The sequence below is a fragment of the Eschrichtius robustus genome, chromosome 13 (assembly GCF_028021215.1).
Source record: "Eschrichtius robustus isolate mEscRob2 chromosome 13, mEscRob2.pri, whole genome shotgun sequence".
NCBI classification, from domain to species: domain Eukaryota; kingdom Metazoa; phylum Chordata; class Mammalia; order Artiodactyla; family Eschrichtiidae; genus Eschrichtius; species Eschrichtius robustus.
Window position 1 is genome coordinate 59307857 of NC_090836.1, and position 15178 is coordinate 59323034.

Consider the following 15178-nt stretch of genomic DNA (forward strand, 5'->3'; position numbering starts at 1 on the left):
AAAAACTTTCGAGCATATTGAAAGAAATAACTTGAATAAAACTCATTTTGGAGATAGAACATTTTAACTATATTGATACTTTCCATTCCGTAGGAAGATGCCAAATGTAATGTGCCCTTTAAAAGTGGGAAAATAATCTGGAAAAGAGGTAACAAATGAAACAGAAGATACCTTAGAAGAATGATGATTTGTATATATATATCTATACATAAATATTTAAATTTAATATATAAAATATTTTAAATAAGATTGGGATAGAATAAAGATAAAGGGAAAGGTCTGGGAATTATAGTAGTCTAAATAATTATTAGAAATGGTAAAATGAATAATTAACATTTCAGAAAATGTAGTCAATGAAATAAAGGATACATTAAAAAATACACATGCCTAAAATTTGAAAAAGTGAGTAAGGAAGTGAAAAGTTGTTGAAAAGAGTACCAAAGATGGAGAATTTACAAACAATGGGAGACACAACAAATGAGAAGGCATAATCAGAGGTTAAATTTTTTTTTTTTACAGGCCTTAAAAAAGATGCAAAATTAGAAAAAAGTAAAATTAATAAATGGAAATTGATACCAGGACATAGCATAGTAAAACATCAAAGCACAGCATAGTAAAAAAATTAGGTTAAAAAAATAAATGAAAGCTTAGCCAATCAAAGAAATACTTTTCAAAAGCCAATTACTACTCAACCACTGTACTATGGGTTGCCTTATGAAGATGAGCCTCGTTTATCCTAATGCCCCATGTTTTCTTTTGGGAAGGTACAAACACACACATTGGAAAAGGATGAGATGGTGGGATAGAAGGATGGAGGGGGAAAAATGGCTTATAAGTTCATGGCTCCCACGCTGTGGGAGAGACATGCTGAGCCAGAGGCTACTTAAACAGGGTCAGGGCAAGGGCAGATGGAAAGTGGGTGAATAACTTGGTGTGTCCAGGGCTGGCTCATCCATTAAGCACATTGGAACATTGCCTAGGGCCCATGATTTTAGGGCCCATGAAATGATTTAATTTCTTTAAAAATAATTTTTCAAAAAGAACTTTCAGGGTCAAAGAAAATGTTAAAAAAAATTTTTCACACATCATGAAAGAATGAGAATGTTAGGACACAAGAAAATCTATTAACTTATTTTATTTTTCCCAGCGGAGAAAGGGACCCACAAAGATATAAGAGCACATATGAAAGTCATTTGTGGCCCTGGGTGTGCCCTGATAAGTTCATTGATGTGTCACAGGTTGAAAATCGTTGGGGGGACTCTGGATGCTGTGTTAGCTATTTTTTAATGATCGTATAAAGCATATATTAATAATCATGACTAGATGATTTTCAATGATCATGTAAATAAATGGTTAATTGCAAGGCCCATGTTGTTATAATGATGCTAGGAGAAAAACTCTAAAATGGCTGTGACAGCCAATTTGGTCAAAGTAGAGTCTATACAAAAGATACTTTCAGTTTTGTTTTGTTCATTTCCCATCAAGCTCTCTGTATTTACAAGCACTCCTACCAATCCCTAAAGGAAATAAGCTACTAAAACCCTGTCTCCCAAGAGCATACATGATTGTTTACCTATTACAATGCTTATGCAGTTTATTCCCTCACCTGTATGAATACAATTAAACAATTACTTTAACCAACAGGCATATCAAGCCAGCCAACGATATGATTTACTTCAGCAGTGAAATCTCTTTTAGGGATTTTACTAACTCAGCCATATCAGGGATATTGGAAATATGTCTGCAAAAATTTGCCTGTCCTCAGATAAATATGAGAGCTGAATGAATGAATCTGTAGTAGATGCTGAATAAATGTTGACTGGTTGGCTGACATATACAATGTTTCTCTTCATACAATATGAAACATCTTAGTGAAAGTAACAATTTTAGACAATCATCCAGGTGTTTATACTTGTAGGGAGACTTGGCATTCCTTGGAATAGGTATCCAAACGATAGATGGAATTTTGTACTCTTCATCCAGAAGACCTAGAACTACCTGAGCATAGTCTACCTGCCAATAGATTTGTGCTGGTGCTGTGGAAACTCTTTTCACGTTTAGAATGCTTTTATTTCCCTCTCCTAAGGCTTATTTGCTTAGATATGCTTGCAGATCAGTAATATCCTTTGAGTAGATTTCTCTGTTACCCATACAAAAGAGGGGGCCAACGAATGAGTTATTTTCCAGATCATGTAGGTCCATAAAACTTCAATGATTCGGCCACTGTAACCTTTGTTGTCTGCTTGTGGTGTCAAGACTATTTCCTGTTGGAATAGATGCAACTGTAACTTTTGATTTAAAAATTCTTCTTAACTTGGGAAGAAGAGAAAAGCAATAGTCATGACTTCAAAAGTGGCATAAAGTAGTCCTTAGCTTTCCTTTATTGTTCCCAATAATTCTGATATTCAGCACCTTTTAGAAGTTGAAACATTTACTAACTTAGACAGCATTTATTGACCAAGGGAACCAAGATTACCTTTAAAGGAGATGAAGATTTCTAAGTTATGATCCCTGTTAACAGGTTTATAGCACAGTAATTTAGTTTTTCTAACTCTTTTCCTTTTGCATCTCCTGTATATACAAAAGACTTGGTCATGGAAAAATGATTTTTTCAGTTGAATTTCTAGTGAACTTTCCTAGAAATGTACAAGTACCCCCCAAACTGTAGACCAATATAATTTTTGCTTTAGCTTATAAGGTTTTTGCTATGCAGGAAGCCCTTTACTTAGGAGTGCTATGTTTTAAGAGCTTGTAAATTAGAGATTTGGGCCTCAGAATGCATTTTTACTCCTGAAGTAATAATAATCCTTAAAAAAGTCGAATGTGTGATTATATAAAATTGCTATACTGTTGAACAAAACACAATTTGGTTTTTCCTTATTGCATTATTGACGACTGCCTTGTGTGAATTTATAGAGACTGAGAGATTATACACAAAATATTTCTAAAAGTCATACTCTTAATACAGTGACTCCAAGGATGTAGCTATATAACACCAAAATATAGGGAGGAAAAATTAGAATCTGTCAATCACTTGTTTTATTGACACATTGCTAAAGGTAAGGTGGTTTCCAGATAACTGGATATCTGGCAACTGATTGACAAAAGAATATACGGGGAGAATGAAATTTTGTAATTTTTAGCCAGATATGTTGGCATTTTGGAGGCAATGCTTTTTATTATTACTTTTACTATTCAGAATAATAGCTATAAGGCTCTAATTTTTAAAAAATTGATCTTAAAAGTTTGATTTTTTAAAAAAGAGTCTGTCTACCAGGTACACTTTTTTTTTTTTTTTTTTTTGGTCCAGAATGAAGATATGTAGTATATTCTTTAAGGGTAAACTTGAAATTCAGAGGGAATGGCAAAAATCTCAAACCATCTTTTCTTTAATTTGGTATTCTACTATGTACTGGTGATCCTAGTTCTACACAATCTATATATTCTTTTTAATTAGATTCCCATTAATTAGGTCCCATTAAATTCTATTTGTCCATTAAAAGTTTGTTTTAAGGGGTTTTATTTATTTATTTTTTAAGTCTTTATTGAATTTGTTACAATATTGCTTCTGTTTTATGTTTTGGTTTTTTGGCTGTGAGGCATGTGGGATCTTAGCTCCCCAATCAGGGATCGAACCTGCACCCCTTGCATTGGAAGGCGAAGTCTCAACCACTGGACCACCAGGGAAGTCCCAAGGGGTTTTAAAGAAATATAAATTATATGAAAAATTTAAAAGACAGGTCAATTTTACATTCTTCTCCTAATAAAAAATCATTGCAGTAGCGCTGATTATTTGAGGAAATCTGACCCTAGCATAGGTCCTTCTCTCAAAAACCTTCACATTAACTTTTGAATTGAATTTTAACCCACTTTGGAAGCCTATTCAATTCACCCTCCCTGTATAGAGGAACTCGAGTAAAGGAGAGGTAGAAGAAGAAAAAAGGTGTCTTACTGAGAATGAAGCACAGCTAAATTATGACAAGATCCAGTGGGCACTCAAAGGATTGTTTAAAAAGTATGCAACTTAAGAATTATCTTTTAATTTAAAAAAAAAAGAAACCCACAGTTGCTTAATGTGACACACTGGCAAGAATATATATTGGAGGAAGGGGTATTTTTTTTTTCTACTTACACTCTATTGTAATTAACTATTTACTTATTTGCCTTCCCCATTATCCTAAGAAGCAAGACATATTTAGTGATTCTCAACTTTGGCTGCACATTAGAATCACCTTGGAAGCATTTAAAAATTATAATGCCTGAGTTAGTTGGCCTAGAGGATGAAGCCTGGATATTAATACTATTTCAAAGGCCCCATTGGGATTCTGACGTGAAGCTTGGGTTGAGAATCACTGGTGTAGAGTACTTCAGTTACTAGCACAAGCTCTGGCACCTAGTAGGTAATAGAGAAATATTACTTAGATACTTGAATGGCGTCATGAATATTTCCTCTATGAAACAAATATGAAATGTATAGTTCAGATTTTGACCTTCACAGGTATGTTTTTACTGAAGAACCTAATTTAAAAAATCACATCCTATGGATTAACAACATGCATATTTGTGCTGCTTAAGAGTATAGTATTTAGTTATCAACTCTTTAAGGAAGGACATTCGGAATCATTCATCACAAACATCTGCATGCAATTTAATTTTTCATAATGGATTCTCTAGAAAATCAGTGAGTGTTCATGCTATGGGTCAACCAATATCATTCTGTGTGGATCGACAAGAAAAATGTGTCTGTTAGCTTATAACTGTGTTAAGGCAAAAGTATACCTTGTACCTATGCATATTCAAATATAAGATTTTTTTGAACTAGAATTGTACAAATTTTAGCTCCGCTTTTTCTAGAAGTCCATTTTTTTTCCAACACACATTATCAGGCATTTTTGGATATGGCATGTTCAGTGGTTAACTGTAATTGGTATATTGTATCTACTTTACTTTTGAAGTGAAGTCCATCACTGGGACTGTATGAAGTCCATCACTGTATGAAGGTCAAAGGAGATAGTTTTTCCATGAATTACCTTCTATCTTAAATAACCCATAGCTACTGAATCCATATGTGCTTTTAAAAAGTTCTAATGAAAGAATATTCTTCTAAATAAGGTTTGATTAGGATTTGGGGAGGAATCTCACTTCTTGTGTATAACCATGCACCTTACAACTGAAATATTTACAATATTTCTATGTTGTTTAGGACAGGCCTAGTTAGATGAACTACAGGAAAGGAATTGTATGAATTGGTGCTATATGCTGTATACTCTCTGATGAAGTTGAATTTTCTAATTAACTTTATACATTTTTTTAAATCTTACTCTCATTTCAGAAATTTTATAAGAACAGGGACTCTTCTTGTATTGTAGAAGAGCCCATGCATTTAGTTGGCACCTAATTAGATGTTTGTCTAATTTTTGAAGTGAATGAGTGACAGAAAACTGTTCAAAGATCAGTGTGGTGAAAAAACTCATATAAGCCTCAAAAATCAACACCTAATAAAAAGATTTAAAGGTACAGTGGATGTTGATCCCCAGATGAGGTTGTGAATCAAAATTATTTGGGGAACTTTTTAAAAAATATCAAGTATCATGCCCAAATATAGATTTCTTGGAATCAAATCTTGGAGATGATCATAGAGGAAGAAATGATGGCAATGATTCCCTCTACTCCTCCTCCCCACCAGATGATTCTGGATGTAGCCAATTGGGCAAGAGTCTGTGTAAGCATTTGGGAAGTACTATAAAATGGAACATGTACTGGTCGAGGAATCAAGAAACTTGGGTTCTAATCATACCTCTGCCACTTAATTATCTGGGACAATCCCCTTAACCTTGACAAATTTTAATCTTAATGAACGGCTTCATTTCTAGAGCATTCCTCCAGTGATTTATACCTAATATGTAATAATTCTTTTATCCTTCATGACTTCCTAAAGCAAACCTCTAATAGAGGAGTAAATAAGCAGTAAGATGATTCAATAAAATAGAAAATTAAGCCACATCCACAAATAAAAATTCCTAGTCTAGGACTGAACTGTATGCTGTACCAGAAATTTATGCACGTGTATACAAGTTTTTATATGTGTCCATCATCTAGGTTATATCCATCAATGATCAACAAATTAGAAAACTCTGTGGCTGCACATTGGTTCTTACCATTTCAAAATATGTTATCTCCAAAAAATATCTACCCTTAAACATTAGTACAAGAGATTGGCAAAAGCATAATTTATTATCTTCCCAGTCTTAGCAAGCACCATTATGATGTTGTAATAGTTCCTCATAATCAGAGAATAGAAGTGTCTAAATCAGCAAAAATATTAATTTCCTGATCATTGGCTTTAGTCATTGCATATACATATGTACATAGAGCTACATACCCACATTTAGTAGTACTTAACCAAAGTGCTTAATGTCTGGAACAAAAGAGAAGCTTGAGAAATATTTGTTGAATTAACAAAAGAAGCAAGAAAGAAAGGAAGGAAGAATGAGAGATAGACAGAAAAAGTTGGGCTTATTTTAATGAAGATAATGAAGTTTTCCAAGTCAGTGGGTACCACGTGATCCATTTCCGTTAGCTTATGAATCTTCCATAGGAATTTTGTTGGGGCATGTGGACTTCCCTTGAATGTGAAAAAACAAGACATTTAGCAGAAAAACTTTCAGAATCGATTCTGAAAGGAAGAGCTCACCTTTTTTAGAGCAGAGGCTTTCATTGACTGGTTTTCCCGCTTCGTTGACATCTATTTTCATCCAGCTGTGGAGGTACTTCCTGCCCTTCTTGACCACTACCCTGAAGCCTTGTTTCTTGAGAAAGAGAGAAGCATTTTCCACCTCAAGGAACCCTTCCTTCTCATAGCAAGTCCATCGAGGTGCCCGGGAGCAGGGGGCAAAGATGGCGGATCGGGACGGGCCACCAGAAGAATCAGAGATGCCCAGGCACAGAGCAGATTTAACATGAAGGAGCTTTCCATCCTCAGTCCACATCCACTGCTGGTTCTGGCTGGTCCCATTGCACAAGTCCATGACCACTCTCTCATTTTTGAAAAGGCACTGTTGTTTCTGGACATGGACAATCTGAAACCCCTCTGGAAAATGAGAAGCTCATCAAGTACTACGTAGCAAATCATAAGGCCCAACAGAAAAAAAAACAACTCACCCACAAATCAACCACAAATCAGGTTTACTTATCTTTTGCAATTGCTATCATTTCAAGTGACTATTCCCAGATTCAACACGTGTTAAAAATCCCAAAGCAGACAATGTCAAAATGTCACACTTAGCTCCCTTTCTTTTCCTTTCACATGGCTTAGGGAAGAAAATACACCCCCACTGAAATAATGAAAGGAAGCTTGGAGAAGAAACAAAACCATCCAAAGAGTATGGTGCGATATTTTAGCCCAAATAATTAAATATGTTAGAGTTCTAAAAAACCCAGTTCCCGTTTTAACCGTTTCACTCCTTCCACCTCACCTCCATCCCCCACTTTTTTTGGGAAAAAGCACCCCTTTTTCCAAACCTTAAATTACTATTGCAATAAGTGTTAGTATACAAATGGACTAGTTTGAATACAATTTTTAAAAATTGGATATATTTATCCACAAATAAAACAAAATTTCCCATTCTTCTTAGCACACCCTCCTAGCTAATAGCAACCAATGAAAGTATTGATTATCACAAATTAAATTTTTTATAATCCTAGGGAGAAGCATTTCTCTATTTTGTGACAATATCTACAGTCTTCCTTCAAAGGCGAATAGATTTTAAAAATCACCTATTCTCCATGTAAGAAAACTAAATACCCAATTGTTAAACATCAGGATTAAAAAATGAGATATTCAGGCTCAAAAACCATTTTCAAGGTGCTTTTACTTAATTTTCTCAGCTCCCCCATGAAAATATTCAGAGGTTCCAAATAACAACTTCCAAATAAAACACACCACAGTTCCCCAACCCCCTTTAATTATATTTCTTATACTTTCTTTCTTTAACACAAAGGAAACAAAACTATAGCCTGACAGGGAAAAAGCATGAAGATGCCACAGCCTGTTACATAATGATACATTCTCCCCCCTCAGGGTTGCTTTACTCTCTGCTGTAAAGATGCCATTTCAGGAGCTGCCTGAGGCATTTGGAAGACACAAGAGAAGGCCATTTATTTTCTTTTGGAGAGAAATCTCAACGGTGTGGGCATGGCAGGCTCCTTTTATCCCCCCTCCTCATCGTCTTTGGCTAAACTGCCATGGAGACCCAGCTCCATTTCCGCCTTGTTTCAGACACTTTTCAAAGGACAGAGACTCCACTTCTGGCTGTTGGAGAAATGCCTCAGGAAACTGAGGCAGACCCACTCACCTGAGTTCCAGAAGATGAAGCAGGTAAGAATCGCCACGTAAAATTCAGCCTCCATTTTCCACTTAACGACTGTTCATGCTTCGCTTGGAGGAAAAAAAAAATCTCCCAGATAAGAGAAGCAAAGACTAGGAAGGAAATGTGCCTTCACGGTGGGGGGAAAAGTCAGTGACGAGCACTTCCTCCTATTGAATTGTTTGGGGGAAGTTTTACACCAGTTGTCCTTTTCTGTTTCCTTAGAAAGAAGGGATTATGATTGCCTCTCTTTTTTTATGTAGAAAAAATTCCTGCCTTCAGGAGCAGAATAAAACTTGTAAGTTTTCTTCTACCATCCCTGTGGCACATGACTACCTAAGCTCAAGAGGGAAGAGAGGAATTGTAATCTTAGGTAACTGAATGTTCCTACAACATTACATCTCTTCAGGTGATGTGATTCTGCTGAACAAACAGAAATCGTGTAATTTATGAGAGTCTATGACAAGTGATACAAAGACATAAACATGTACTGTTTGTATAATGATAGCTGGGAGCCTATCGAGGAAAACCACATAATGATGGCACTTCTAGATCATTATCTCTCAAGTGATGACAATACTACAGTTTGAAATAGTCATCTCCAGTGGGGGGAGGCAGACTAAAATTAAACCCATCCCACTATCGACTTCAGGCTTTCCCCAAAAGATAATGGTCTCTCTTCAAATAGGAAAAAAAAAGTACATGCCTTACTCAACATTTAGTATTAAGAGTAGTTTATTGGCAGTAGGAAACAAAGTCAACATAGCTGCGTTAAAAATTCATATTTGAGCAGAACATCTAGTGTTTGCTGAGTGTAGTTTTTTTTTTTTTTAAGCTTTATTTGTCTCTTGAGGATTAAATCCTTTCAGAGATTTAAGGATATCGATGGCAGCATCCTTTTAAAGAACCTCTGGAAATGGGACAGGTTACATCATTCCCAAAGGCATCTGCCTTTTGCTGGGAGAGAGATTTCAGGTAGACAGCATATTCAAAAATTCTTTTTTAGTAAAAGAGAGACAAGTATTTAAAATTCTTAACACATCATAGTTGCTACAAATTCGTTTTTACCTTTGAAAGTAAAATGACTCACAATGTAGAAATACAGTGGGTAGAATTCTGGAGCAGAAACCACCTCTATGCCCAATAGTAGAGAGTAAATACATATATACCCAATGACAATCATTGTGCTCTGTAATTGATTGGTACGAGGTACTGATAAATACACATTTAATAGGTAATATTTTCAAGACACATTTCCATATAAAATAGTTACTGCTTCTGATTTTTTTTTCAAAAACAAGGACTTATTTGTTAAAAATCCATTTTCAATCACAACTTTAGCGGCAAGATTCTGGTAACTGAGAAAGGAATTAGCACTTAAAACAGGAACAGTTTAACAGCTGACAGTCCATTCACAAGACAGATTTTTTGCAAACATAAAAGCATCTAAACACACAATAATAATTTCTTCAGCAGCTCTTCAAGTCGTCATCTGATGACATAAATTTCATACATATATTCTGTGTGGCAGATAGTCAATACAGACAAAACAAAATCCTCCTTAGCTGTGTGAGAAATCAATCATACCTCCATCAGCAAAGGACCTTCAAAATAATTTAGGGGATGCTTACAAATGCATTCATATACACAAGAGGCTGGCAATCTTGAATATGTTGCCATCTTCCACAATCCACGCCCCAGCTTAGCTTCACAGCTTCTCTTTTCTTCCACTGAAGGAAGCTCCTTCCAGAAGCCTCAAGTGGGTAATTGACTAATCACCCCTAGAGAACGATGGTCTGGTAAGTCTTCAGAGAATCACTGGACAGTTTCTGCTGCAAGCCTGCTCTCGTACAGGCACAGAGCATGATGCAGAAATTCATACTGCTCACTGGTTTGGACCATTCCACCCCTGCAAGGAAGAGATAATATAATAATTTATTGCTAACCTCCCACAGTCTCAAGTAACTCAGCGACCACACCCAAACGCAGGTGTTAGGCTAAAGACACACAGAACAGTTGGCCTGGTGATTCTTCTGTTATCCCTCTTACCTACGTCCAGATGACCCAACTGGTGAATTTAATGTGCTAATGTATATAAAGGGATTAACACAGTGCCTAGTACACAGTAGGCATTTGATTAATTTTACCAACATATTGTCACTGGAGAGGCAGTACAGCCTCATGGTTAGGTACTTGGACTTCGGAACCAGACTCAGTTCAGATCCCTCCTATGCCAATCCTTAGCTGTGTGATCTTGGCCAAGTTCCTTAAAACCCTTTGTGTCTCAGTTTCCTCCTCTGTTAAAGTGGGAGAATAACAGCACCTATTTCATAGGATTGTTTTGAGGGTTAAATAAATTCATGTATCTGGAGTGTTAGTATTACTTCTCGGGTGCCTTATCATTCATTTTATACGGATTTATGCACTTGGATTAAAATTGATGTAGGTTTACTAAACAAAACGCAACTGTGAAATGTTGCTCTTTCTACAAGTAAAAAAACTACCTTGGAATGGTCTATTTGAGTATGTTATGTGGAAGCAACCTTTGGGGGTGGTGTGCCGAGTATCTAAACACAATAGCAGATACTATGTATAAAACAGACAAGTAATGAGAACATACTGTATAGCACAGGGAACTCTACTTAATGCACTGTGGTGACCTAAATGGGAAGGAAATCCAAAAAAAAGAGGGGATATATGTATGTGTATAGCTGATTCACTTTGCTGTACAGTAGAAACTAACACAACATTGCAAAGCAGCTATACCCCAATAAAAATTAATTTAAAAAGCCCACAATAGCAGGTGGGTCCTTATATGAGTTGGAAAGAGAATTGGCTCTTGCTTTTTTCCCTTTGTCATTTTCATTATCATCCCTAGAGTACCTTATGTTTTAGATTAGTAGAAGGTATCTGACTTCATGAGAAGTAATGATGCTTCTCGTTATACTTTTATACATAAAATAGCTATATGGCATTTTGTTTTTTTGATAATGGTTCTTTTACGTGGCAAAGCTACTGATAGCTGTGTAAATGTTACATATTTTTTCTGCTCACTGAATAACTACATCCCTATTAGTAACTATTTGAAGTCTTCTAATCTTCATAACTCTACAACCAATGCTACAACCAATTTTAAACTTATGTTTTAGCTAGTTCTTCCTAGTGGCTGTTGTTACCATTCAAAATAATTATTTTGAGGCCTTTGAGCACTTCAACTTAAAAAACGAAATATACTGCCTCACTGTAGTGTGATTTCTAGTTAATGGTAATAACTAAAACTGGGCTTGTACCTATGTTTACTTGCCCACCTCTATAAATACAAGCTTACAAGATACTAAAGCAGTAAGAGTTCACCCTTTTAAACTAAGCAGTGATATTAAGTTAGTAACACTTCACCCTTCAAAACGACACTAAACTGGTCGACATAATGCCCAAATGATGTATTTGGCAAGAAATAAAAAAAGGTAAATATACGTTTTTTGGTGACTGCAACTTATTGGCAGAAATATTTCATCGGTCCTCTTCCCTAGAACTGCACATTTTGTTGTACTGAAGGCAACTTTCTGGCCAAAGTGTTCCTTGATCCTAAGTTGACAACAGGAATGGCCAGCTGAGGATGTGGTGACTTTTCCTCTTCTTAGCTGATGACATCTGGGCACACCTAAAAACAGCAGGTGTCCGGAATATGCTGGCTTTGACTGTGAAGCTTGGGAGATCCAGCCATGGTAAATATTGAGGCAGCTCCAGGGAGCTGAGAGGTGCCTCCCTTCCTCTGGCATCAGCACAGCTCATTAGTCCCCCTCCTTGAGCTGCAGATGGTATGTGGAGCCTTATATGTGCTCTATCTCACGGACTCTGGTCTGTGAACTTCCTCCCACCATTTACTTCACACGGAGGCAAGATTTCCCCCTGATTGTATGTTCTGGTGAACATTGGTATTTACATGTCCAACGGGTGAATGAATGAAGACACAGTCTAGGTTTTAATTACCATTTTACCCCAGATAGGTTAGCAGTGTATTTTAATGCTTGGAGGATACTTACTATGACATTCTGTTAACTAAGTCAATGTTGTTTCTGCCAGCGAAGTTGGAGAAGATGGGGAAAGGAACTCATTAGTTGTAGGCTAGCAAAATTCTTGTGGGTCTCAAGGCTTAAGGAAGGTATATGAAAAGTTAGGTTGCTTCCCACTTGTTTTGAAAAATAAAAGGGAGAGCATTGACATCAGAGGGATCCTCTGAGATCATGTATTCCAACTGCCAACAAAATGTTGTCTTTCCAAAAGGGAGCAGTCTACATGGTAGATGGTCAGCTAGTTTCTGCTGGAGTGCTCAGCCTTTGCCAAGGTTGGCAGGGAAACTTCTGAAGACATCAGAATGAATCTGCCCCTCTCTAACTGTCACCCGCCCCATTGGTCCAACTGAAATAACCCCAAAAAACCTTAAGGCTCCTCTTATAGTCACACAATAGCTCTCTAAATGCTGGAAAACAACCATCAAAGTCCTGTAATCTTTTCTTCTCTAGACTAAACATCCTGTGGTCACTCAATATTTCTATGCAGGCTGGTTTCCCTGTCACTCACCAATCTAGTCTCCCCTTTCTACAGCCTGCTTTTATCAAATATGACCTTCTTAGAGTGTTGTGTCTACTCCCAATGAGATCCAGTCAGTGGGAATATTTTCCCCCTTGAACTCCGCGTTATAGACCAATGAGTTTGCATCTACAGGTGCATTGGATGGAAAGATCCCACAGTGCCTACCTAGTGCCTGGTGCTTTGCAAGCATTTTAGGATAGTAAGTGAAGCTTTGGGTTAATGAAAAAGTCCACAGGATTTTTTTGAATGGGAAAATTACAGCTCTCTTCCATCCTGTACTTATGCTACTGAGTTTTTTCAAACTAAATGCAGAACTTTTAATTTATTCCTATTAACTTCAACTTGTTGGTTTCAGCACAAAGTTCGTATTTACTGATATCACTATTTCTATCATTCAGTATATTAGCCTCTTTTCTCACTCCCAGATTGGTGTCTCCCAGATAGTTAACAAGCATGCCTTATGTCTTTTTATCTGTCATTTATAAGGTAGTAGAGAAAGACAGGGCTAAGATAGGGTCTTTATTATAAGTAATTTGATATCGTGTGATATACTGTCTAATCCCATTCCAAAATTATGTCTAACTAGGTTTTAGATCCTTTAAGAGCAGGCATGATGTTATAGTCTTTGCATATTTGCAAAAGTGAAAAGCACTTACTAGTCCTAAGTAAACACCTGTCAAGTAAGTTACCCAGGCCATGCTGTCTCATGTTATATGAAAACATATAAACTCCAGACTAAAAGAAGGCAAGGGACATCCCAGAATGCATTAACTGGAGGCTGACTCAAAATCAGGAACTCATTACACTCATCTTTTAAAATATTACATTTCCAATTGCATATATTGGTATGTAGAATTCTCTGTTGATCTTTGTAAGAACTTGAATTCTAGGATTACCCTGCAGATTTTATTCTGTTATGGGACAAATACAGTCTTCTTTAGGCTGGCCATAGTGAAAAATACTCAAGAAGCTAATATAGTGCCTATATACAAAATACATTTATGGAATAAATAAACAATGTGAGATTAATCATGAACCCTCAAGAGAGCCCTGCACTGATTCAGCCTCCAGGAGAGCTCTGACTTGGACTGCAGGTACCTTTCAGGTCAGACAGGGCTCCATGGACTTGCTGAGGTCTGGATCTATATCACTGATGTAAAGTTCCTAAGCAAGCTGGTCTTCGAAGGTAAGAAGCAGGAATGCTCTTTTTATTACTTTAAAAGGTAATTACTTTATCCAACTCCCTTTTAAAGAGCAGGCACTAAATAATCTTTGACCTCCAACAGATCATAGTTTAAACTTGACCAAAGTTAAGATTTTAAAAGATTTCCATGGTGATCAAGATGATGCTTCAGTGGAGAAAAGTTGTCATCAGTCAGGCAGCACGCCGACATCACCACCATTACCTAGTACATTGTATTAAAGCATTATCTCTCACTGGAGAATCCTCTTTGGGCACAAATCTTTTCCCAGGGGGTATAATGCATTAAGCTCCAATATCTACTACCAAACAGGAGTCAGATTATCAAAAAAGGGTGAGGTCGTGTAAAAGCAGGGCAAGGCAACCCAGTTAGCTGTGACAGTCACTGTGAGTTTGAAAAGGCACTTGGAATGCCAAAGCATCACGTTCATTACCAGTAGGGACCAAAGTGTGTTAAGAGGTTAAAAGGCACCATACACTGTTGTCAAGACAAATCCTGTCACTACCACTTACTAGCTGCTTTACCCTTATTACATAATCTTTGCAGTGCTGTTCTCTCATCTGCAAAATGATGAGGTAATCAAATAACAGTACCTGCCTCATAGCACGGTTGTGAACTGTAAATGGGACAGTCCATTTAAACTGTTTATTAGCACATAGCCAAGCACTTGCAGGTACCATAGTGCTAACTGTTTTTATTACTATTACTCTTTGGTGCTATCTGGTCAAACAGGACTAGTTGGAAGGCTCTGGGATGAGTCCCCTGAGGACCTTGTAGAACTAAGAGCACACCTGGCAGAGGATAGCTCTGCCATATTGCTCAGGTTGGGCAAGCCAAGATGGAAAGATCCCAATATGTTTCTAAATATTAACCAGCCTAGAAGTCACCTGCAGTGGAGGTAGATGACCTAGTGGCAAGAAGGGGACTTGGAGTCTGACAGATTCAAGTTTGAATCCTTGCTTTTGAACCTATCAGCTATAGGATTTTGAACAAATCATTTGTTCCTCCCAGCTGGGT

The 15178-nt window shown here is 36.9% G+C and overlaps 2 protein-coding genes across 2 annotated transcripts in view; both read right to left on the reverse strand.

The window, feature by feature from the left end:
• PTPRB (protein tyrosine phosphatase receptor type B) overlaps positions 1–8409 on the reverse strand; it is a 113200-nt gene extending 104791 nt beyond the window's left edge. The window contains exons 1-2 of the mRNA XM_068560562.1: positions 8355–8409; positions 6695–7090 (exon numbers count right to left, since the gene is read on the reverse strand). Coding sequence (XP_068416663.1) covers positions 6695–7090; positions 8355–8409 — 451 coding nt within the window. The remainder of the gene's footprint in view (positions 1–6694; positions 7091–8354) is intronic.
• A 1337-nt stretch (positions 8410–9746) lies between these two features.
• Positions 9747–15178, reverse strand: part of PTPRR (protein tyrosine phosphatase receptor type R) — a 258997-nt gene continuing 253565 nt past the window's right edge. The window contains exon 14 of the mRNA XM_068560322.1: positions 9747–10275. Coding sequence (XP_068416423.1) covers positions 10182–10275 — 94 coding nt within the window. The 3' untranslated portion in view covers positions 9747–10181. The remainder of the gene's footprint in view (positions 10276–15178) is intronic.